The 21960-nt window shown below is 43.6% G+C and overlaps 5 protein-coding genes across 6 annotated transcripts; 3 read left to right on the forward strand and 2 right to left on the reverse strand.

The window, feature by feature from the left end:
- Window positions 1-1292: 1292 nt before the first annotated feature.
- LOC108035268 (uncharacterized) lies at window positions 1293-2059 on the forward strand. Its single transcript, XM_017110825.2, has 2 exons — window positions 1293-1327; window positions 1393-2059. Exons 1-2 carry the CDS (start codon window positions 1325-1327, stop codon window positions 1915-1917), a joined length of 528 nt encoding a protein of 175 aa, XP_016966314.1. The 5' UTR covers window positions 1293-1324; the 3' UTR covers window positions 1918-2059.
- Window positions 2060-2375: 316 nt separating this feature from the next.
- LOC108035263 (uncharacterized) lies at window positions 2376-3510 on the forward strand. Its single transcript, XM_017110821.2, has 2 exons — window positions 2376-2450; window positions 2509-3510. Exons 1-2 carry the CDS (start codon window positions 2448-2450, stop codon window positions 3391-3393), a joined length of 888 nt encoding a protein of 295 aa, XP_016966310.1. The 5' UTR covers window positions 2376-2447; the 3' UTR covers window positions 3394-3510.
- Window positions 3511-4560: 1050 nt separating this feature from the next.
- LOC108035264 (uncharacterized) lies at window positions 4561-5562 on the forward strand. The gene is made up of 2 exons (XM_017110822.3): window positions 4561-4597; window positions 4668-5562. Exons 1-2 carry the CDS (start codon window positions 4595-4597, stop codon window positions 5472-5474), a joined length of 810 nt encoding a protein of 269 aa, XP_016966311.1. The 5' UTR covers window positions 4561-4594; the 3' UTR covers window positions 5475-5562.
- Window positions 5563-8358: 2796 nt separating this feature from the next.
- Window positions 8359-10082, reverse strand: LOC108034576 (uncharacterized). 2 transcript variants are annotated; one of them, XM_017109507.2, is made up of 3 exons: window positions 10010-10082; window positions 8874-9278; window positions 8359-8533 (listed from the first exon to the last, which is right to left on the reverse strand). In XM_017109507.2, the coding sequence occupies exons 1-3, from the start codon at window positions 10010-10012 to the stop codon at window positions 8480-8482; spliced, it is 462 nt and encodes a 153-aa protein (XP_016964996.1). In that variant the 5' UTR covers window positions 10013-10082; the 3' UTR covers window positions 8359-8479. The 2 variants fall into 2 exon arrangements, with proteins under 2 accessions (XP_016964996.1, XP_016964997.1); XM_017109508.2 differs by having other exon boundaries at window positions 8359-8657.
- Window positions 10083-19983: 9901 nt separating this feature from the next.
- On the reverse strand, window positions 19984-21643 carry LOC108035100 (uncharacterized). The gene is made up of 2 exons (XM_017110526.3): window positions 21435-21643; window positions 19984-21377 (listed from the first exon to the last, which is right to left on the reverse strand). The coding sequence occupies exons 1-2, from the start codon at window positions 21435-21437 to the stop codon at window positions 20088-20090; spliced, it is 1293 nt and encodes a 430-aa protein (XP_016966015.1). The 5' UTR covers window positions 21438-21643; the 3' UTR covers window positions 19984-20087.
- Window positions 21644-21960: the final 317 nt, after the last annotated feature.

Genomic DNA, 21960 nt, shown 5'->3' on the forward strand with positions numbered 1-21960 from the left:
ATAGTTGAACACAGACTAGTATGGTGTGTTTGTTTATACAATCGCGACCGAAGACGCTAATTCAACTAATTATATGATTAAACACCGCTGTTAGGGCAAGGGGGAATTTTTGAAAAGCTTAAGGGATTACTTTAAATAATTTTATAGTTCTCCAAACACCGTGTCTTATTGGAACACACCTTAGGTAATATATTCATGTGCGTGCGGTATTTCCTAAATAATATGTTTTAAGAATAATAATATAAAAAATGGAGCAAATATAAGTATAATTATTAATCGTAATAGTATAGAGGGATCACCTTCTTTACAAGGAATTTAAACTTGAAAATGATCTATATTTTTCTGTGCTCTCGCCTACCTTTGAGCACTTTACCATCTTCTTCGCCTCTGCACTATAACTCGACCAATCTGTAACTGAATTGCTTCCGCAAGATCATGTCCAGCAGACAGCTTCATTGTCCATCTGTCCATGAAACGCTGACCACTTAGACTTCTTGAGTTGCAAAAGCCAGCGCGCGCCATAATTATTATAAATGAAGTCTAAATGATTTATGACAGCCAGCAGAGCACGCTTACAACGCTCCCAGCGGCGGAACTAGCTCCCCAGATGCACAGAAAAAAATTACTTATAAGTCGTTAGAATGTCAAACGAGAAAATAATAACTAATGTATCTTAAATTAATCAAGTATGATATAGAATGCGTAACTTTGAGGGGTAGCTAATATTTATTAAATAAACCAATAATTATCATTTTAGATGTTGTTTATAGGTTTTTTAAATGCATTTTTTATGGGTAATCAAAGATTCAGTGAATACTTATATCAATAAGATTTAAGTCTGCGAATATGCAACTATTTTTCCGTGTGGTAGGCCCTTTGTCCTTAGTTCCAACGGAAGTGGAGGCTTACTCTTAACACCGTAACAATGACCGCAGCGTTAACCAACACCAAAGTGACGACGTTGATGAAAATCCGCTCAGTAGGGCCCATGGAGGCATAATGGTTCCGAGACAATGATGGCGATGTTGACGCTGCTCCTCTGTCAACTTCGGCGCACTATTGTGGCGCTAACCATTCGTATTAACACCGCGCTACAGATACAGATTCGGAGGCATACAGATACAGATACATTTACCGATACAAAGAATGCCGTGGGGCTAGCGGAGTTATATCGATTTAAATGATAATAATTGGCCTCTAGAGCCATGGACATGGACGGTATCGATCTGTTTTAGAATTTTGACTATAAATAAACCGCCGTGGATGCAAACGGTCAATCATTTGTGGTTTAAGAGCTCAAGGTGTCAGACATAACATATCGGACATGGTGAGTGTGGTCAGTTTGGGGATGAAGCAGCCTGATTTTAATGGTTTTTTTTGTAACTTTTTTAGAAGTTCTTCATTTTGGCCACCTGCCTGCTGGCTCTCGCAGCTGGAGATGTCTCCCACTTGCCACTGGAAATCCTGGAGGAGCATCACGAGCATGGCTATGGCTATGATTATCCCAAGCCTGAGGTACCATTTGTGATTACCAGCACGACGGAGCCACCACCGCCGCCACCACCGACCTATCTGCCTCCCAAGCCGGTGCCGACTTACCTGCCCCCTCCGCCACCGACTACAACCACTACTACTACTACCACCACCACCACAACGACTCCCCCACCCACTCCCGCTCCCACTTACCTGCCTCCCCCTCCACCCACTACCACCACCACCACCACTACCACTCCTGTTCCCACTCCCGCTCCCACCTACCTTCCTCCTCCACCACCGCCACCACGCACCACCACCACCACCACTACAACAACGACGACTCCTCCGCCCACGCCGGTGCCCACCTACCTGCCTCCCCCACCACCCCAACCGGAACCGGGCTACCACTACGATGCGCCCGCCCAAGAGTTCATCTTCTAAGCCAAAACAAAAAGAAAGCACTGCACCACCGAACTGAAAATGGAAGATTTCCCCCGGATTAGTTTTGTTTTGAATCGTTCCACTAGGCTTACGTTTACATAAGGCTTAAACTATCTCAATAAACGCTGTTTTGTTAACCCCATTAGCATTGCTATCGATATCTCCCCGAAATATTTAGATTTAAATGGGGCAAAAGGTGGTGCGGCAGCAGATGGCTGATTGTCAATCACCGTCAATTGTCTGGGATTTCGTCGCATCCGCTGCATATTCATGAGCTGCTTTGTTGTTTGGAGAGTTAATTTAGCCAAAATCGCATTAATTGTTTTGAGCTAGGAAGAGATACACCACACGCCGATAATTGGCCGGCCTCAAGTTCATGAAAACCAAGAAAAGTGTGAAGAAAACCAAAGAGCCAGCTGGCTGATCTTCGTATAAAAGCGTTGACCATCGACGCTATTGACATTACTACCTGTTGTCGGCAAACGGCAGCAACATCATCAACCAAATTAGTGGATAATCTCTAGGAGGAAATGGTAAATAGGATTGGGGCGATCTCCTTTGGCAGTGATTAATATACCGATCTTCGAACAGAGACCCATGCTGATCCTTGTGGCCCTGGCAGGCTTTGGCCTCTGCGTTCGGGCCGATGTCTCCCACCTGTACGGAGGAGGCCACCACGATCATGGCCATGATCATGATCACCATCACCACCATGATCACGATCATGATCACCACCACTACGATGCCCACTCCCATAGTCACCATGATCTAACGCACGATCATCATGATCTGCACATTGATCTGCACTACCAGCCGGATCACCACCATCATCATCACCACGAGGCCAAGTTCGATATCCCCGGTGGATACAGCTATGATGCTCCCGAGAAGCCGCGCCAGAAGTACCTGCCCCCCAAGGTGGCCCTTCCACCGCCACCACCTCCTCCGCCCAAGGCCACCTATCTGCCTCCCTCGAAGCCCGAGGTGAAGTACCTGCCCCCCGAACCGGTGGCCAAGTATCTGCCAGCCAAGGTCGCTCCCAGCCTGCCGCCACCACCACCACCCCCAGTTGTGGCCCCCAAGCCCACCTATCTGCCGCCCAGTCAACCGGAGACCAAGTACCTGCCTCCTCCGACGCCCGAGGTGAAGTACCTGCCTCCAGCCCCAGTGGCCAGGTATTTGCCGCCCAAGGTGGCTCCTAGCCTTCCTCCTCCACCACCACCGCCACCAGTGGCTCCCAAGAAGCTTTACCTGCCTCCTGCCGAGCCAGAGAGTAAGTATCTGCCTCCCTCGAAGCCCGTGGAGAAGTATCTGCCCCCCAAGCCGGAGCCACAGTACTCGCCGCCCCAACCCGAGGTGGACTTCCACATCCCGATTCCCTCCTACGCCCTGCCCCTAGGCCCTGCTCCAAGTCCCATCCAGGATGCCGAGCCGGGCTACAGCTACAAGCCACCACTTCGTCGCTTCAGGCAATAGGATTAAAATAAACCACTAACCAGCGAAGAAAAAACACACCCACAATAACCAAACAAAACTCATAAAGCCCTGCATCTAGTTTTAAGCTGTACAAATTAAAAGCGTCTATACCACAAAACGAAATGGAGCAGTCAATATTGTTACACCACCAAACGAACTCGAACTCTTTCCCCATCCTCAAGGTCACAGATATCGAGCCCAAATTGCTGTCACCCTGCCCCGAGGGATCCATGTGGATTTCCATCTGACCCCCAAATCTAATTGCGGCCAATCAACCGAAGTAGCCAAACAGCTTCGGCTTTACCTTTAGTTTGGCCCGATCATCACCTGCAGTGTCTATAATTACGGTCTTTTCGGATGAAAAATGATTTTAGTCTGCTGCTCAAGATATATTTGGGAATTGATCGCTGTCTGCAGGTTTGTTACAGAAAGATTCGATCCGAACCAAAATCGCTAATCGTCAATTGCAGCCACCGGCAATGGAGCGACAGTTGACCTCTTTCAATGTTGCCCGGAGACGGAGATGGGGCAAGTCTTTTAGAGGCTGTATCAAAAGAGTTGACTAAATTAATTAAGAAAACCCTTGACGAAGTGTAGATGCTCTTTCGAAAAGGGTTTTAGTTCGCTCAGTACAATTTTTTTATGAGATAGTTTATTTCATTAGTCTAAATTAACAGTTACATAAGAAGGTTGTTGCTTACAGCTAAAGGTGTAATAGATTTAAGAATTTACTACAAGATTCAAAATGCAATTTTTTTTAATCAAAAACTATCTCTCTTTAATACACACCAACTCCAAAAGTACGTTCAACTATTAATCCCAATCAATATCCAACCAAAAACTATTTTAAATAGTTGGCAAACGCAGCGGCGATCGTAAAACCCAACACGTTTATAGCTCCCAGCCATAAAGAGCTCTCTGTCCGGGCCAAAAAACAAAAGCCAACGCAACGATTTAATAAAAATTGAATGCCAATTCCCAATACCGGCTGTCAAAGTGGCGAGACCCCTAAACGCCGGCCATATAGATATAGTCAGATCGCAGCCAGATCGTCTCTCTGATGGCTACGCGACGAGATCGCTTTATGGCGACCAGCGTTTCGGGTTCAGGTTCTCTAACTGTATAAATAAAGAAGCACTTGCCGGAAACTGTATCACTTTGGTAGAAGCCGTCGTCGCAGCAAGAACGTTCCACCAGAAAAATGGTTTGTGCCCTGCTCTGCTCCTCTGGCACAATCACTCGGGATTATAATGTGGATTTGTTCTATATTTCAGAAAGTCCTTATCCTGGCTGTCTGCAGCTTGGCTTTGGTAGCCGCCGATGTCTCGCATTTGTTCGGTCATGATCACCATGATCACCACGATCATCCTGGCTACAACTATGACCCACCGAATATCCCCTTCGACCTGCCCACTCCGGCACCGACATATTTGCCCCCGGAACCCGTGACCATTCGAGTGGCTCCTGTGACCCTGCCACCTCCAGTTTATCTGCCTCCTGCGACCGCGAAACCGGTGGTTCCTATTGTCAGGACTCCCCAGCCAACATACCTGCCTCCTCCACCACCGGTGTTGAAGGTTAACCCACCGAAGCCAGCCTATCTGCCTCCTCCGCCACCAGTTGTGAAGGTCAACCCACCGAAGCCAGCTTACTTGCCTCCCCCAACACCAGTTGTGAAGGTCAACCCGCCCAAGCCCGCATATCTACCTCCTGCACCTCCGGTTGTGAAGGTCAACCCACCCAAGCCTGCCTATCTGCCACCTCCACCACCAGTGGTCCAGGTCAAACCACCCAAGCCCGCCTATGTGCCTCCTCCGCCACCAGTTGTGAAGGTCAACCCACCCAAGCCTGCCTATCTGCCTCCCCCACCACCAGTAGTCAAGGTCAACCCACCACCACCCGTGGTGGAGCACCCCCGCTATGAGGCTCCCGCCGTTGTGCCCACCTTCAAGATCCCTATTCCATCGTACGCCGCTCCCCTGGAGGAACCCGTCAACACCTATCTGCCGCCCCAGGAGATCGTCGAGCCAAAGGATGACGGCTACCACTATGATCCCCCAGCCGAGCCGTTCCTTTTCTAAATATCACCCATCCTTAGCCATTAATTAATTGTTGCCTTCGAATGTCACGTGTATTTACCTATAGTTATTTATTGTTTACCCGGCTCAGCCTGCACTAAAAACTAAATAAAGCTTAGCACTGCGAAAAGATAAATAACCATGAGTTGTATTTTATATCCTGTTCTGATCTTGAATTAAAGTGGGGAAAATCCATATCCTAAAGAGCTGCCAACGTAAATACCCATGTGAGTACATAGTATCCCGTTCTGATCTTGAGCTTGAGGATGGAAATACCTATTCCAAAGAGATGCCAAGACCACGAGCTCATTTCAAGTGCCACGATAGACAGCATAATTGCCCCTGGAGTGCTAAAAATACGTATCTTCAAACGAGCAGCAGAACTGATTCATTCATGGGCAATCCAGTTGTGGTTATTTTAGGACCCAGACTGAATAATGCTCTATGGCCAATTCCGGCTTGATTTATTGACATACCAAACAAACCTAGCTCTGAGTAATTGAACTTAGAAGCCATAACACGGTCTTAAGCTCTCATTTTATGGGCCGGATTGTGGCTAAGCTTCAATAAACGACACTCTTATAATTTATGATACCACCTTAATTGCCCAAAGACAATCGCTGGCATTGTTTAAGAGGTGTGAAGATACGCCTCCGAGACTCCCCGTAGTTTCGTTAAGTCCGCCCACGATGCTGTGAAAGTGAAATTAATGCGATCAGGAAGTTGAAGATAATTTTGGGGCTTCCATCAGCCGAGAAGAACACTCGGGGGAATGTTTGTTGACAAAATGAATGGCTTTTATGCAAATCAACTGCATGATCTAATGGCTGGGAACCCGTTCTTCTCGCTGTCAGCAAATGCAAATTAATTAGATTATTACGTTTATATTCGGTTGAACGCCCAACAATGATTTACTTAAGAGCTTTTATCTTCGGTTGTTGCTCTTAGTAGCGCCGTTTAAATAAACACGGCCCATAAATTATGTGTCTCATCATTGATTTTAGAAAGCAAAACTGATGACCCCAGACGACCAGGCGGTCTAGCCTGTTTCTTATACGCCACTAATGAAACCAACTATTTGTTTCCTTATTTTTTGGCAAGATCAGTTTGCTGATGCATTAAAGACGAAATGGTAATTGGATGCGTGATTATTTCGCATCGTTCTAGAAGTAGACGTAGATCATAACTTTATTAATATTTTGGGATGGCACGAGCACATGGTGCGTATGATTAATATTATGCAGTAACATCTTAACCAGAAGTCGATCGAATATTAAATTAATTTATATTAACACAGGTAATGATTTATGAAATGCTATCTCAGGCGGTTATTAAACTTCACCTACACGATAAACAGATCAAGCAATCATTAATAAACTTTGTTTATACTTATCATTCATTCATTACATCATTATCAAATACCTTGATCTCTTGCAACTGAGTTACGCTTTTTTATAATAAAGAATTTTTATTTTAAATTTTATATTAAAGTAAATTAAATTTTAAATATTTCACAAGGGTAAACAACTATCTATCTGTTGAACAATAGCCTTATCTTCTCTTCTCTTAGCAAAATTAAAATGGTTAGCCATCCACTAACTTAGTTATCTCTTAGCCTACCTTTTGGCTAAATATTAAAAATCTATCAGATTCGTGAAGCCTCCGAAATTTATGCAGTACAACAAAGAAGTATAACAGTTTTGATCACAAATACTACTAACAACAAAAAAGTATTGATCACTACTACCAAAGACAACAGAATCCTTTTAACAACAAATGAGAATGACTAAAAACAATTAAAGACCTTTAGGATAAGTACTTTCACATTTATTACGAGATTAAATAAAACAATCCAGAAGACAAAATCCAAAAATCCTTTGTTTAAGTAAAACCCGGACATTGTTCGTTTGCAATGCAAAGATAGAAAGCCTTTTCAAGGTGTGTAAGATCATGTAATCAACAAGCCAATAGCAATCAATAACGATTGACCCAGGGACCGATGGAAATCCCGGCCAAGACGGAAGCACCTCCAATGATGAATTCCCCGCCTGTCATCGCTGGCGCACAAAGGAGTGGATTGGACCAGAGTGGAACGGATAGATCGAGACCCAGTTTGTCATAGTTCACTGACAAAAGCGACTGTTAATGCCCCTGAATAGAAGCTGCGGCAAGGCAATCAATTGGCAATCAATCCATCAATCAATAGCACATTGTCTCACCTATCGGCGATCACCGACCACCCGGACTAGCTATGGCTTTTAAAATGGATTGTTTACACTTCTGATTTGTCTATGTGGCCAGTTGTTACCTGTATTTTGGGGACGACTTAGCAGGTTTAGCTTCTGCTTAAACCGGTTAAATTTAATGTATTTTGAAAGTAATCCCGTAGATTTATGTATTTCTATTTGTTTTCGCTGTGGCTAGTTTTGGTTCACGAGTCGTCAAGAGTCGTGCAAGAAGCTGCATAAATAATTCCACCTAATTGGCCCAAGAGGCCGCACCGCTTAATCCCGAGTGTTGTGTCAATGAGTGCCCACACCACGCAACACAGAAATTATTTTTCCCACCGACGCGGTAATAATAAGTCTGCCCCAAGTACGCAGATACGCAGCTTCCGTATGCAAATGTCCATATCAGATGGCAAATATGTGGATACATTTTCCTCATGGCAGCATTCCGTGATTAATGAGAAACCCCGACGACGGGGGGCACTCATCATCAAATCGAGAACGAATCTTTGTACATTTTCGACACACTTTATTGTGCCTTGATGAGCTGTGAATAATATAATTAAAACCAGATACTCTTCCCCCTTTTCGCCGACCTGACCAGTTTGATTGGCCTTGGCTGATGAATGAAATAGTCGAAAACCGAAAATTTGTTTATCATTTTTACAAATAATTTACGTTTATTTATTCGTACTTTACTTGGCAATTCAACAATAACTGAATACTTCGTTTTTCGATCTTTGTCTTTAGAACATCATTTGTCTCTTTGTACTTCGCTCTTTATGCTTTTGATCTTGACTTGTTCTTGTTGGTCGTTTCTTTGATGGTTTCGTTCTGGGATTGGGATAGTTTAAATAGTTCGATAGTTTGATAGTTGGATAGGTTGATAGGTTTATAGTTCGATAGTGGGGATCAGTGCGTGATAATGTGTGCGTTTTGATTTAGGTATTTGTTAATGCTTGATTCGGTTTTGGATTTGATTTGGATTTTGATTGGTTTTTGAGTTGAAGATTGGTGCGCAGAGAGTGGTTTGGCGGGCAGGTGAGGAGTGGGAGCAGGAAGAGAAACGACAAAATATATAGGAGGAATTACTAGGATGTTGAGCATGTATTAAATATAGTTAGGAGCTAGCTGCATCCTCTTAGTAGCGGCGCAGGCGGTAGAAGCGTCTTACATAGACTGGACGGCGGTACTGGTAGCCGGCCCTGCTGCTGTAGGTGTGTCCCGCCAGCTGCTGTGGCTGAGGCACCACCACCTGCTGCTGAGCCACCGGGGCCACGTACTGGGCCCTCTGGACGATCTGCTGCTGGACGGGCTGCTGGATGAAGGACTGGGCCACGGCCACTGGGCGAGCCACAGGACGAGCTAGGGGAGCGGGGGCGGCGAAGACGGGACGGGGAGCAGCGGCCACGGGACGAGGGGCAGGAGCAGCAGCCGCCGGTGCGGGCTCATCGATGTCAATGTACTCCGGCTCCGGAGTGGCAATGTCCTGGGGATTGGGTCCCTGGGTGGCGGAGTCGGGCAGCTGGGCTCCAGCAGCAATGCCCACAAGGGCCAGGGCCAGTAAAATAAAGAATTTCTAGAAGAGAATAGAAAATTTACTTATTTAAGATTATTTGCTTTACTAAATAAATCCGAAAACTGCCCTTGAGCTAGTAAAATCGTACCTTGATCGTAGTCATAACTAACCTAAATTAATTTACTTTGTTTAACCAGCCTATAAAAGGCACCTAAACATTATAAAAATAATTAAAATGCTTTTTTATTAAAGCAAATCATTGCTAGGTTAAAACTAGTCCTGCAGAATTATATAAAATCAGATCTGCTCAAATAATACCTTTACCTTTACCTTTTCCATTAGCATCATTAATTTATTAAACAAACTATGATGAACTGAAAACCTGTCGCTTATATTTACCCAGGCCAGTAACAAGCTAAAATAAGAAAGAATCTTCTATATCCCTCGGACGGACTTGGAAGAATTTCAAGTATATTACAAAATTGCTAATGAGTGGTTTGGTTATTTTTAGAGCCTTCTGGAGCATAATTATGTGCGTGGCTCCGGCACGGGTGTGAAGTGAAACAAGTCCCGAGGAGCACTCGAAACGGGGCAGCGCGTTGATGAAGTCGTTTAGAACACTTGAGTTTGAGTTCAGGTTGGAAAGCACTTAGAGGGTAAGAGTTATTTTTGGTTTCTGATTTAAATATTTCCAGTTCACGATTCACTTTGGTTTCATTTTCAGTTTATATCCTGCTTAATGATAAAGCAGATCACCAGGAATCAGTATCCTTGTTTTCAGGATCGCATACCATTTTGCTATTTTGGTTTTTGGGTTTCACGAAATTTTCTCGAGCAAAGGCTATCGAGCAATTTACACTTAAGAAGTTCAAAGCACAAATGATGATGAGCTGGTCAGTGGGTATGAAATTTATACTATATCGCCGGTTCGGTCCGTCCGGTTCGGTTCAGTTCGGACGTGGGTCTAAGAGAGTCTAAGCAGAGCGAAGGCGACCGCCAAAAACCAAAACCCGATGAGACACAAACCGCACACCGCGTTATAAATAAGGCAACAACAAATTATGAGCAGCAGAAGCGGCACCGTTCAGCACCAACAACTAAAACAATTCAAATTAAAATTTAAATTAAATGAAACGAAGCGAATTGAGTAGAATCGGGGGCTAGAGAGGCTGCTGGAGGTGCCGATGGGCTTTGAGGAGCTGCCGGGACCCTTGGACCACCACTCGGGTGTCGTCACGAGCCATGACGCACAAACAAGACACATGGCACTAATATAGCAGAAGCCTACACTGTTAAAAAATTTCTCATCGTAAGTCAACAGCATTATGTTAAGCCATTTCTATTTATTGTGTTTGAGAATACAAGTGACAAAAATCAAGACATTTTCTGAATATGAAACTTGAATATGAATTTCAAGTTCGTTGCCTAAGTCTTTTGTTTTAACACGCCTATTTTCTTTATTTCTTTATAATAAACATAGGCATAAAATAAAAATTAGTCGGAAGGTTTCAGTTAAGTTCGGAAAAACGGAAATCAGGTTTATACTCGTATACTACATGTACACTTTTTAGTGGTTTTTCGAATGTAGTTTAGCCAAATCAAGGCGTACAACTAAAAGACCGACTTTTTTGAGAATCTGGAAACATATACTAACAATTGCAATCGATTTAAGAAAAATGTATTTTTTACAAATTTTTGAAATTTTTCATGGGGGATAGTATCACTTTTTTTGAAAAGAAATTACAAAAATAAAAAATTTTTATATTTGATTGGCAATGGATTGTAAATTAAATTCCGAACTTAACGAGGTATGACAATCGACATTCTGACCTTTATTTTCAAAATGAGAGAAAAACTCGAATTTTTTAATTTGAAAAGTCCAATTTTTTAACTGGGGTTTTAAATACAATCTGCTTGTATTTTTTACCCATTTTTTATCAGTGCATGTACTCTGATTTTAACGCCATTTTTTTCCTCGCAGCGCGTGCCTCAGTTAAAGTTTGTTGCCTAAGTCTCTCGTTTTGTCTGCCGCATGACATGATTTGCATAATATTTTGTTAGAATAATATTTTCATACGAAAGTGGACCTATTCCAGTTTGCTAAGTTTTTCACGAAATCTATCCAGGAGGAAGACTAGTCATTCAAAATGATAACCCAAGCTGGTATTATCTAGTTATGTATACTTTTTGATGGGCTAAACTTGACTTTAGCATGTCAATTTGTAGATTGCTTGCCCATCTGCTCGCCGACCTGGTAGCCCTCTCTTCCATTGATTGGATTGTCTGCTGGCTTGATTGTTTGTATCTTCACTTGACCTTAGTGGCAACAATAAGCAAATTTAACGGCTTTTGGGCATACATCATTTCCGTTTCTCATGCGTGTGTGTGGGGAAATACATTCACCTGCCACCGTCAAGTGAATGAAGCCACTCGAGCCAAAGATGCAGTGCCAATAAAAATGATTTGTTCGATATCAAGGCCGCCTCGAAAAGATTAAGTGGTCCCAAAAACACAGGAAACGGTCAAGCTATTTTCGACTCAGATATAAAATGGGCATTGTAATGATGTTACCATAATACAACTTTATAACTACTTATAAGTCCCCTTTAAAGTGGTTCTGTATCATTCGTGTGTGACATCATTTTGGCTGCCTTTCACTTGCATTGATTGATGGAATATTTGTCAACGGCCTAAGACGAAGCATATACGTATATGCAGCATTTTTCATAATCTACACAAAAATAATAAGCAGCGAAAAACAATATTTTGTGTGTTTTTACGGTTATTAGAAAATTGAAAATGTAATTAATAATGCTTTTGGTCCGCTGGCATCTTAGGTTTCACATTCATAAATTTGATCTGCCGCGAAACATTCATTATTGACCGCTTATGCCATTTGCGGCCATTGTCTATTGAGTCAGCGATTTGACTTGCAAAATGTGTCATTTGCGTCTTAAAAGCATCGTTCTACCTACGGTTTTAATCTATCGATCCGTAAATAAGCGACAAGGGCGTGGCAGATTTATGCGACCGGCGACCGATGCGATATAGTGCAGCTGTCTGTGCCTGTGCCAACATTTATATTAACGGACTCTTATTTATGTTAATGCCAATATAAAATTAATATCCCCGGTTAAATATGTTTGCGATCTTTCCATCATCGTGTCTTGTGTGGCCGGAGCCAAGGCGACTACTTTTGCCCAATTTGCATACAGGAACCAGATATCGCACCAAGTGAATCAAAAGCCATGAGCAGCCATAGGAGTCGTGGCTAAATGCCGGCAATCGAAGATTCTTTTAATTTATGACCCTGTGCCTGTCGATAGCCAGAATCCAGTCGATTTCACGTGCCCCTCGACACTCGTTTTGTTTTGCTCTAAGCGTTCATACCTATTAAGCATGCGACCTGTTGTCCGGGGTTAAACGCTCACATAAATACAGATTTCGTAGGCAGGCGATTTCTGGTAGGCCGTGTTTACATGCGATTCCAACCACCTGATAAGGACCACAGAAGATGCCCACCCGAACGTTTTTGAATTTTTTTTCACAGCCGCATTTGTCTCAAAGACCTTTTCTTAGGGTAACCCACGCCTCGTTTGGTTTAGCATTTGAATACGCTCGTGTGAATAAACAGAAAATAAAACATTTTTAGCGGCTCGTTTCGTTTCTTGACATCTTTCTTAGTAGATATACATTTTTAGAGCTATTCGGACCCCCAAAAGGCTTGGTTGTAGATCAACTGTAATATCACTTTTAATTGACCTTGTCTAAACGGAGATTCTCAAGCCATTCTAGCTTTCCCGTATTTTTTATCACGATTCTAGACACAATGCTTCGTAAATATTTTGTGGAATTTGTTAATTGCAAAAGCTTCCGCACATTCACCGCGATGACGACGAGAGGCATTATAAATATTCAATATTTTACGCAAAAAACTATTCCAAACAAGAACCGAAGCATAACAAATATATCATCTTGAGCAGGCAATTGAAAACTTTGGCTGGCTCTTGTCGAAAAAAATATACCAAAGTGGGGAGCACAGTGATCCACAAAGTTGAGCTACCCTCTGAAATCGGTAGTGTTGATGATCTAGGCGCAGAAATATTTATTGCAGAACTTTTGGGTTACTTGAAAGATTTATAAACGACTCGATAAATTGTCTTAAAATAGCCCGGAGATGCCAATGTTTAGTCTCGTTTCCGCCTCTTCATTTGACTGAAATAAATGTTTTCAGCAATTATCGTCGATCAGTCACTTGACCTACAGTTAGTTTGTGTCCAAAAGCGGAGAACCCTCTGGAATGGCAACTAGTTGTTTGGCCGGTGTTGCGACTTGTTTGATGTTTACCCGGTCCGGGCTGACTCGCCGTTGGTAAATCTGGTTCCAATCGATCCCGATCCCGCGCCGTAGACAAACCGGCGGTCTGGGACACGCGCACAGTGAAAGCTGCCGAAGAAGAACGTTAGCATTTAATGGGAAGCATAAATTAATTATTGAAATTAGCCAGAATCGACATAAAATAAAAGCCAAATGGTCGCGAGAATCGAAAGGCGATTTCAGAATGAGAATGGCCACAAAGAGCTGCGTCTAATCATTGTTTAACTTAATAATTAGTTTTTTATTATACCACCTATAATTTGTTTCCCAACAACAGCAAACAATGAAATCGATGCCAACCGCGGGGCAAAAAGCATCAGCAAAAGTCGCGACGTCGGTGGCTGTGAGCCCCAGCGATTTAGCCACTTTTGGCACCTTTTTGGCCGGCTCGTGCCGCCGGCTAAGACACATGAGCTGGCACTTTGAACTTTGACTTTGAATATAATTATGATCAATACAAATCGATGCGAAGCTCATCAAATAGTCATGTCTACTTGTGCAGACAAAACGATTAGCTTAATCGAATAATTCATTCTATTGAAATATTCTCTTAAAAATTAAAAAAGCACTTAAAGTGTTAAAATTAAAACTAGTCACGAACCAGAAAAAAATATTATAAAAAGCCTTGAAAACTTGAGGACTCCAAAATCTCAGTTTGCAGGGCGATATTAAATAAGGTAGACGATTTAGCGGACTTCAATTATAAGTTTAACTTTACAATGACCGCTTTGCTAGTTTCCTGGACAAAGATCCTCTTTTTGATTTTCTGTATGTCCCATTTATTGAATTTAAGTCGTGCAAATTTACCCCCCAAAACTGTGAAAGCTAAACCTACCCCACCAGTAAGTGAGGTTACTATCCGAAAAATATGTCCTCCCTTTTTGTTACCATATAAGGGTAACTGCGTGCGTGTTAAATAAGTTATATTATTACTGGAATAAATATCAATATATTCAAATAAAACACTTTGTAGTTAATTGCAAATTGTATAGTTTGTATTTTGAATGCAAAATAGCATTTGATCACTTAAATAAATGATTAATTTTAAAGTTAAAACTTGTCACGAACCAGACAATTCTATAATAAATAGGCCTGAACTTTCGAGAAGTCAAAATGGTCAGTTTGCAGTTCGATTTTGGATAGCGTGGACGTTATAGCCAACTACTTTACAATGACCGCTTGTCTTACTTCCTGGACAAAGATCCTATTTTTGATTGTCTGTATCTCCCTGTCATCGGATTTTAGTCGTGCGAATTTACCCCCCAAAGCTGTGAAAGCTAAACCAACCAGACCAGTACAGGAGGTTACTATCCGAGTAATATGTCCGCCCAATATCAAAAGAAGAGACCCCAGCTGCGTGGAGGTTAAATAAGTTTATATTATTACTGGAATAAAAATCCATTTATGCAAATTAAACCATTTGTTGTATTATACAACAATTTAATTTTAAAATTAAAGCGAGTCACGAACTATTTAATATATTGTTTGTGCTAAGGGTATAAAAACTCAGTGTGCATAGAAAAATGTAAATGTTTTTACTTGGAAATAGGTTTTGACTGTTATTATTTGTATGAACCTGGCATTAGATCTAAATCATGCAGTTCCACGATTCGAAGTTTTTTTTTATAGATATTGTACTTTGCTACAGATTTAAATGCCTGAGAAAAGGTGAAATAGTGGCTTTAAATATTACACGTTAGAAAATTTTTATTTTTTATAATTGTTTGAAGAAAATAAGCAAAGAGCATCGCTATTTTAAAAAGTTTCCATTTATAATGAGTGTTAAAACTATGCTGCCTTTTTAATTTAAACAAATATGGCCAATTTTATGCTAATAAGTTTAGAATGTGGCCTGCATTTGGAACTGGTTGGCTATAACTCAAGAATTGAGGTCAGATTCAACGATTCATTAGCAGAGCTTTAATATAGCAATCCAGATAAGCGAATATAGTATAGTATAGACATATAAGGAGACGAAAACACTTCCCCTATCGACATACCCAAGAATACTCTGCAAACGCGTTGTAATCGACTGGCAGTGAACTTGAATTCTGAATTATTGCCCCAATGAAACCGGCATTAAGCTTATATGGCTAATATGATAGTTCGAAGCGATCAATCAGATTGATTTCATTCATACAGATCTAGTTCGGTGACAAACCCACCCTGACACGAAGTCGAGCAACCTGTTCTAGCTGGGCAGAAAGACGAAAAAAACCCAAAGAGAGGCGGTCGATTTAAATGTTTATAACTATAAGTATAAGCCATTCTAACCAATTTGCACAAATGCAAATGCTGATTATTATGGTCGGACGATGCTTAATGGCCATTAGGGTAACCAGTTTATTGGGGTTCTTTTTTTTGCGGCGTCCGTTTATCACGATGATTATCTTATCCCCATGCGGCAAACGATGATGAAGGTTCTTCTTGGCCCGCCGCTCTGTCTGCCAGGTTTCTGTAAGATTCTGGCTTCCATCCGCAGTGAGTCAACAGATAATCCGACCATCTGTCAGATACAATGCCCGAAATTTGCATGGATACCAAATCCGTGTGATAATTTGACTAACTGCTGTGACATTGTTTCGATTCGGATGCCGTTTGCTCCGCTTTGTGTGTGTGTAAGGCCAAGGTCGAAATTTGTAAAGAGATTGTAAACATTGGATTAACTGCTATGCGTCGTGTTGCCTTTTCAATCCGATTCGTTTATTTCTTTGTTGACTCTGCATTTGCATTTCTTAGCCAGCCTTTGGTGAGATCCATTGTGGCCACCGATGCTGCTGCTTTGACGTCCATTATGGATTGGTTTGACAAGTGCTGTCAGTGTTCAAAGCAACGACCCACATGACTCGTTGGCCCAGACTACTATATGTTTTGGCCGTTAATTGCTTCACGCTGGCCAACAGTCTTTTCTGAAAACCGTCTCTCAGAAGCCGCGTTAACTTAAAATTTGCGTGACAAAGCCGCCCTCTGGGGCTTAGTCTCGCCATCCGAATGAATGAATTTTCTGATGTCTGATCGATCTAGAGCGCATCGTGTTTGTCGCTCTTTTCTGCATCTTTTGATTAATGTTGGCATTTTGTTCGTTTTATTCGTTTTATAATTAAAATTTAATAGAGCGGACAAAATGTGTTGCCGATGCCTTGGTATTATGCTAATCACTGGCGCCCACAGCGATCGTTGCTGAGTCTCTCGAGACGAGCTTACACAGGCAATCATCCTTAACAAAGGCAAAGCCAATCTGCTTTTCTTTTTAATATTGTATTTTTTGGCCACGAGCCGGCTGACTGACTGACTGCTTCTGGAACGGCTAAGCGAATAATTGCCAATTTTCGACTGTTAAACGATTTTGTTCACGCTCAAGAATCGCAGCGGTTAATCATAAATCGCCGCTGTCTGTGGGATTCGTGATTAATTCGCAACCACTTGAATGCTCGTCGGGAAGGTTAACAGTTGTTAAACATCTATTAGCAATTGATTAATTTACTGCTAATGCGATACAAGCGTGCGATTGGAGGCGTGGGTCAGGGGTCTTCAAACAGAGGATGGCACTCGGGGTAATATCGGTCAATTGGACGAGGAAGTTGTAGTAACAAATGGATTACGCGGAATTCTGCCTGCTGAGCCATAAATTGAGACATCAGTTTGAAATCAAGGTGTATGCTGATTACCTATATTTAAAATATTCAATCGCCGAAATAGCAAATACGTTTAAAAATAGCAAAGACATTGAGGTAATCGAGGTTTGAGGTTAATATCAATTTATGAGGAGTTATAAGAACGCGAGAAATAGAAAAAGAGCCCTTAAGGCTTAAATACAGCTCAAGCTGTATATATTTAAAACAGTAAAGTCATTAGGGTTATTAAGATGAAAGGCTAATAGCGATTTATGAACAACTAAAAATAGTGATTTAAAAATAGAATCAAATGAGCAGATTTTTGTGTCGAATTAGTAACTTAATTAGCAAAAATTTTTGTAACTTTTAACTTCAGTACTTACATAAAATAATGTATTGTAATTTCACTGATATATCTCTTAAATCTCTTCCTTTATTAAATAATAATTAAGCTGCTTTAACAAAGGCCTCCAAATAAAACTATTTTTATTATTTAATTAACGTGCATTTGTGATTTTAGGCTGACAAAATGACTATAAAAAGCTTATCTCTATGATCTATAATCAACAATAAAAAGCGTAAAGCTCTTTAGTTACTTTTGGTTCGTGGCTCCAACAAACTTTAACTAAGCCTGGTTAAGCACCTTTACCCCATAAAAAGTAGGCAATACATTTGGACCAAACTAAGCTCGACTTAAGTTAGTTTTTTCGAAAATTGTAAAGCCCAACTCTGTGCTGAAAAATGGTACATCTTCCAGCGAACTGAGAGCTCAAAGCTTCATGCGTGAGTGGTTTTCGTAGCTGGTTTTTCGCTGAGCCACCGAGCCACTGATCCACTCGAGCACCGCTGACGGCTTGATTCATATTTCTTGGCCGGCGCCGTCTACACAAATCATCGTACGCAATGTTTGAAAACGTTCGAGTGCGTTGCCGCTTTACAATTGAACAGTTATGAGCCAAGACAGCAAAAAGATGAAATCGCTCGAAGAATAGAAAAAATCAACGGAAACTGTGCCAAGGGCAATTTCGCCTGTGATTGATTTACAAAGGGGGCCAACGTAACGCAACGCATCCCATAGGCGGACCACGTCGCGTATGCGCAATATTTTTGGCAGCACAGGAACAGGTGGTGATTTTTTCCTCGGCTTAACTTCTTTGGCACGGGTATAAATCAGCTGATGACTTTATTGAAGGCCCATTAAGTCATAATTATAATATGTCCATTAATATTTTCGATTAGCCCCTGTCGGAATTATTTTTGAAGAATTAATTGGAAATTTGAGATGAACGATGAAGAAGCCGGCGTTTGAGAATTTCGCCCTCGGGTAAGAAATAAGGTATTTTTTCCCCTCCTCCTTCGCATTTAGAATGATTTAATATTTATATACTCGCATTTACATTTGCGTGTTGGCTTGATGGAGGCATCGGAATATTAATTGCTTGTTTGGGAAATTTACACCCGGATGGAATCGGAGGGAATTAGAATCAGAATCAGAATCGGATTCAGAATTCGACTCGTCATGAAACAGAAATGAGCTGGGGTGATTCTCTTTTCGGGCCTACTACTCCCATTTGTGGCGCTGTAATTTCCATCGCATAATTATCGAAGCGGGGCAAACAATGCGTGGCGAATCTCTTGTCATGCCCAATCTTTTCAAGTGCCGTGCCGTAATCATAAATCACGCAAAAAGCTAAGACTAAGTGCAGCTGCAGATCCGATGCCTGACAACATAAATCACACCCAAGCCGCTCGTTAAGACGTTAATCAAATGGCTCAGATCGAGCTGTGAGTGAGGCTTAGGGCGCCCCCGTGTCCAGCGAAATTGAAGGCCGTTTTGGTGTATATGTGGCTTATGTAATTAGTGGCAAAGTACCCGCTTGCAAGCCCCTCTCCCACAGAAGGAAAAAAACCCTATTGGAAAATCGTTGCACAACCCGCAGTTGCAGTTGCAGTTTTCAGTTTTCAGCCTTTTTCCCCCTCTTGTTTACCTTTATTTTTGGGCAACCTAATGAAGTTGCCACGGCTAACTCAATTTATTGACTAAGCCAACTGGCGAATTGACTAAATGACTGATGAACCTGGCGACTGACGACAGCCGGTGGGAATTAAGTCGTCGCCAATTGGCGATCATCGATCGACTCGCTCATATTTATTTTGGCTCCGCCGGCACCTTGAGAGCCCCATGTATGGATGCAATGTCTGTGGCTATGCCAGTTGCAATCATTATGGGCTCTCATCGATATTTAGGTATATCTATCTATCTATTTATATATATATGGTCGTTATGGGCTTACAGATATTGCTAACAAAGCCGGCCTGAGAACGTTTCACGGCTGCTTGAGACTCGGAGACTCTCGGAATTTCCGCCTCTGATTTATGGCGCCCCCAGGTTGATTGATTTGACCTACCAACTGACCACCGGCGGTCCACCAACAATGCACCACTGGGTGGTGTCTGGGGACTGCACTTGAACCGCTGGTATTTCGGCTAGACCATTTGCCTGCACTGCAAGAAATTGGGAATTGGTAGCCTAATATAAAAAAGATAGGTGGCCTAGAAAACATTTTTTTAAACCAAAAGAACCATTTCGATGGACTTTTATTTCTTTCAAAATTTATTTAATCATTTGATTATATCTGTTTATTTTTTTAGTTGTACTGTCATTTTTCCCCATATAATACCTGTCAGAAGTGACGCCCCAGAAGGCCGTTTTGAAAGCTGGGACATTGACCCACCAGCGAATCCCCTGAGTGATTGACATATCCAGCTTTGACTTTGGCTTTTTGAGATTTGTTTTTATTTGGAAAAATATTTGAGTGGTTGGGGGTTTTTTGGGGGTCCAATGGTGGTTCACAGGACAGTGGTTTCGAGAACTTTTCTAGAAGGTAAAGGGTTTGGCAGGCTTGTTGTAGTTGTAGCCGTCGGGTCCCAGGGAACCCGCCTCATCGCCACCACTGGTGGGTGGTGGTCCGTACTCCTGGGTGGGTGGAGCAGGTGGTGCTGGAGGGCGTGGCTGGTAGGTGGGTCCTGGAGCAGGCGCAGGTGGTGCCGGGGGTCGTGGTTGATAGGTGGGTCCTGGGGCGGGTGCAGGTGGTGCCGGTGGGCGTGGCTGATAGGTGGGTGCAGGTGGTGCCGGAGGACTTGGTGGACGTGGCTGATAGGTAGGTCCTGGAGCAGGTGCAGGTGGTGCAGGTGCCGGTGGGCGTGGCTGGTAGGTAGGTGCTGGCGGTGCTGGTGGTGCAGGTGGGCGTGGCTGATAGGTGGGTCCAGCTGGTGGAGCAGGTGGTGAGGACGGTGGTGGTCCGTATTCCGGCGCTGGGGCAGTTGGCTGTGGTTGAGCCGGCGTGACCTCATTATCGCCAGGAGGCGGCAGGTACTCAGCTCCTGGCTGGGGGCGTGGTGCTGGAGGACTGGGTGGCTGTGGGCGTGGTGGAGCCGGAGGAGATGGTCCAGGTGGGGGTGGTCCGTATCCTGGCGTGGGTTGCGGCCTTGGCGGAGGTGGTGGTGGTGGAGGTCCATAGCCAGGCGTTGGCTGGGGCCTTGGTGGCGGTGGTGGTGGCGGCGGCTGAGGACGCGAGGGTGTGGGACGTGGTTTGGGCTGATCTGGAGGCAGGTACTCCGGTCCAGGCTGTGGGGCTGGTGGTTGTGGTGCCGGTGACTGAGGCTGCGGAGGTCCGTAGGATGGAGCAGGAGCCGAAGGAGTTGGCTGCGGTGGAGGACGTGGTGGCTGTGTCTGGGGAGGTCCATATGATGGAGATGGAGCCGGAGCCGTGGGAGTTGGCTGAGGTGGAGGACGCGGTGGCGGGGTCTGCGGTGGTCCATAGGATGGCGACGGAGCCGGAGCCGAGGGTGTTGGCTGTGGCGGAGGACGAGGTGGCTGCGTCTGAGGAGGTCCGTATGAAGGACGTGGAGCCGCAGGAGTGGGCTGCGGTGGTGGAGGGCGAGGTGGCTGCGTTTGCGGGGGTCCGTACGAGGGCGCCGGAGCCGAGGGAGCGGGTCCTGACCCTATTCCAGAGTCCTCAATGCCATTTCCCGAGCCCGGAGGCGGAAAAGGCACCGACGGCTGCTTGTAATGGTAGCCATCCTCCTGGAGATCCGTGTCCAGGTGGGAGACATCCGCGTGGACACCCGCCGCTAAGAGCAGGGCCACCAGAGGCAGGAAACAGCGCTGGAAGATAACTGAGATGAAACCGGAGGCATTTTCGCGACCGCACAGCGAACTCACCATTCTGCTGAGATGCTAGACAAACGCGGTTTTTCCGAGTTTTCCTAAAACACGAAAACCACTAAGCGAATCGAAATATTACCGGTTTCGCAGACGGAACCGCACTCGAACTTTGTTTTTCCACGGAGGCCTTTTTGCTTCCCAGCCGTTGCCGATGCCGATGCCGATGCGACGTCTTCGTTGCAAAATCAGAAATCGAATGATGCCCAAATGTTCTCCCTTGGCGCATTTATACCGGCCTGGCCAAGAGCAGCCCCTAAGTTGGCTAAGTCGTCTCGAGTCGTCTCAGTTAGATGCCGAAGTTTTGAGTCAGCCAGACGAATACGAATACGAGTTTTGGCTCAATCGGGCTCAGTCGTCATCGTCATCGTCGTGATGCTGCAACCTTTGATGTGGATGTAGCCACAGGTGAGGACAGAGATACAGTATCTATATCTGTATCTGGTAATCGGCGACGATTGTAAGTCAATAACAGCGCGTACTAGTTAGTTTTTTTAGTCTTGAGTGCCTCCAACCAGGAACCAAA

This window comes from Drosophila biarmipes, chromosome 3L, assembly GCF_025231255.1.
Source record: "Drosophila biarmipes strain raj3 chromosome 3L, RU_DBia_V1.1, whole genome shotgun sequence".
In the NCBI taxonomy this organism is placed as follows: Eukaryota; Metazoa; Arthropoda; class Insecta; order Diptera; family Drosophilidae; genus Drosophila; species Drosophila biarmipes.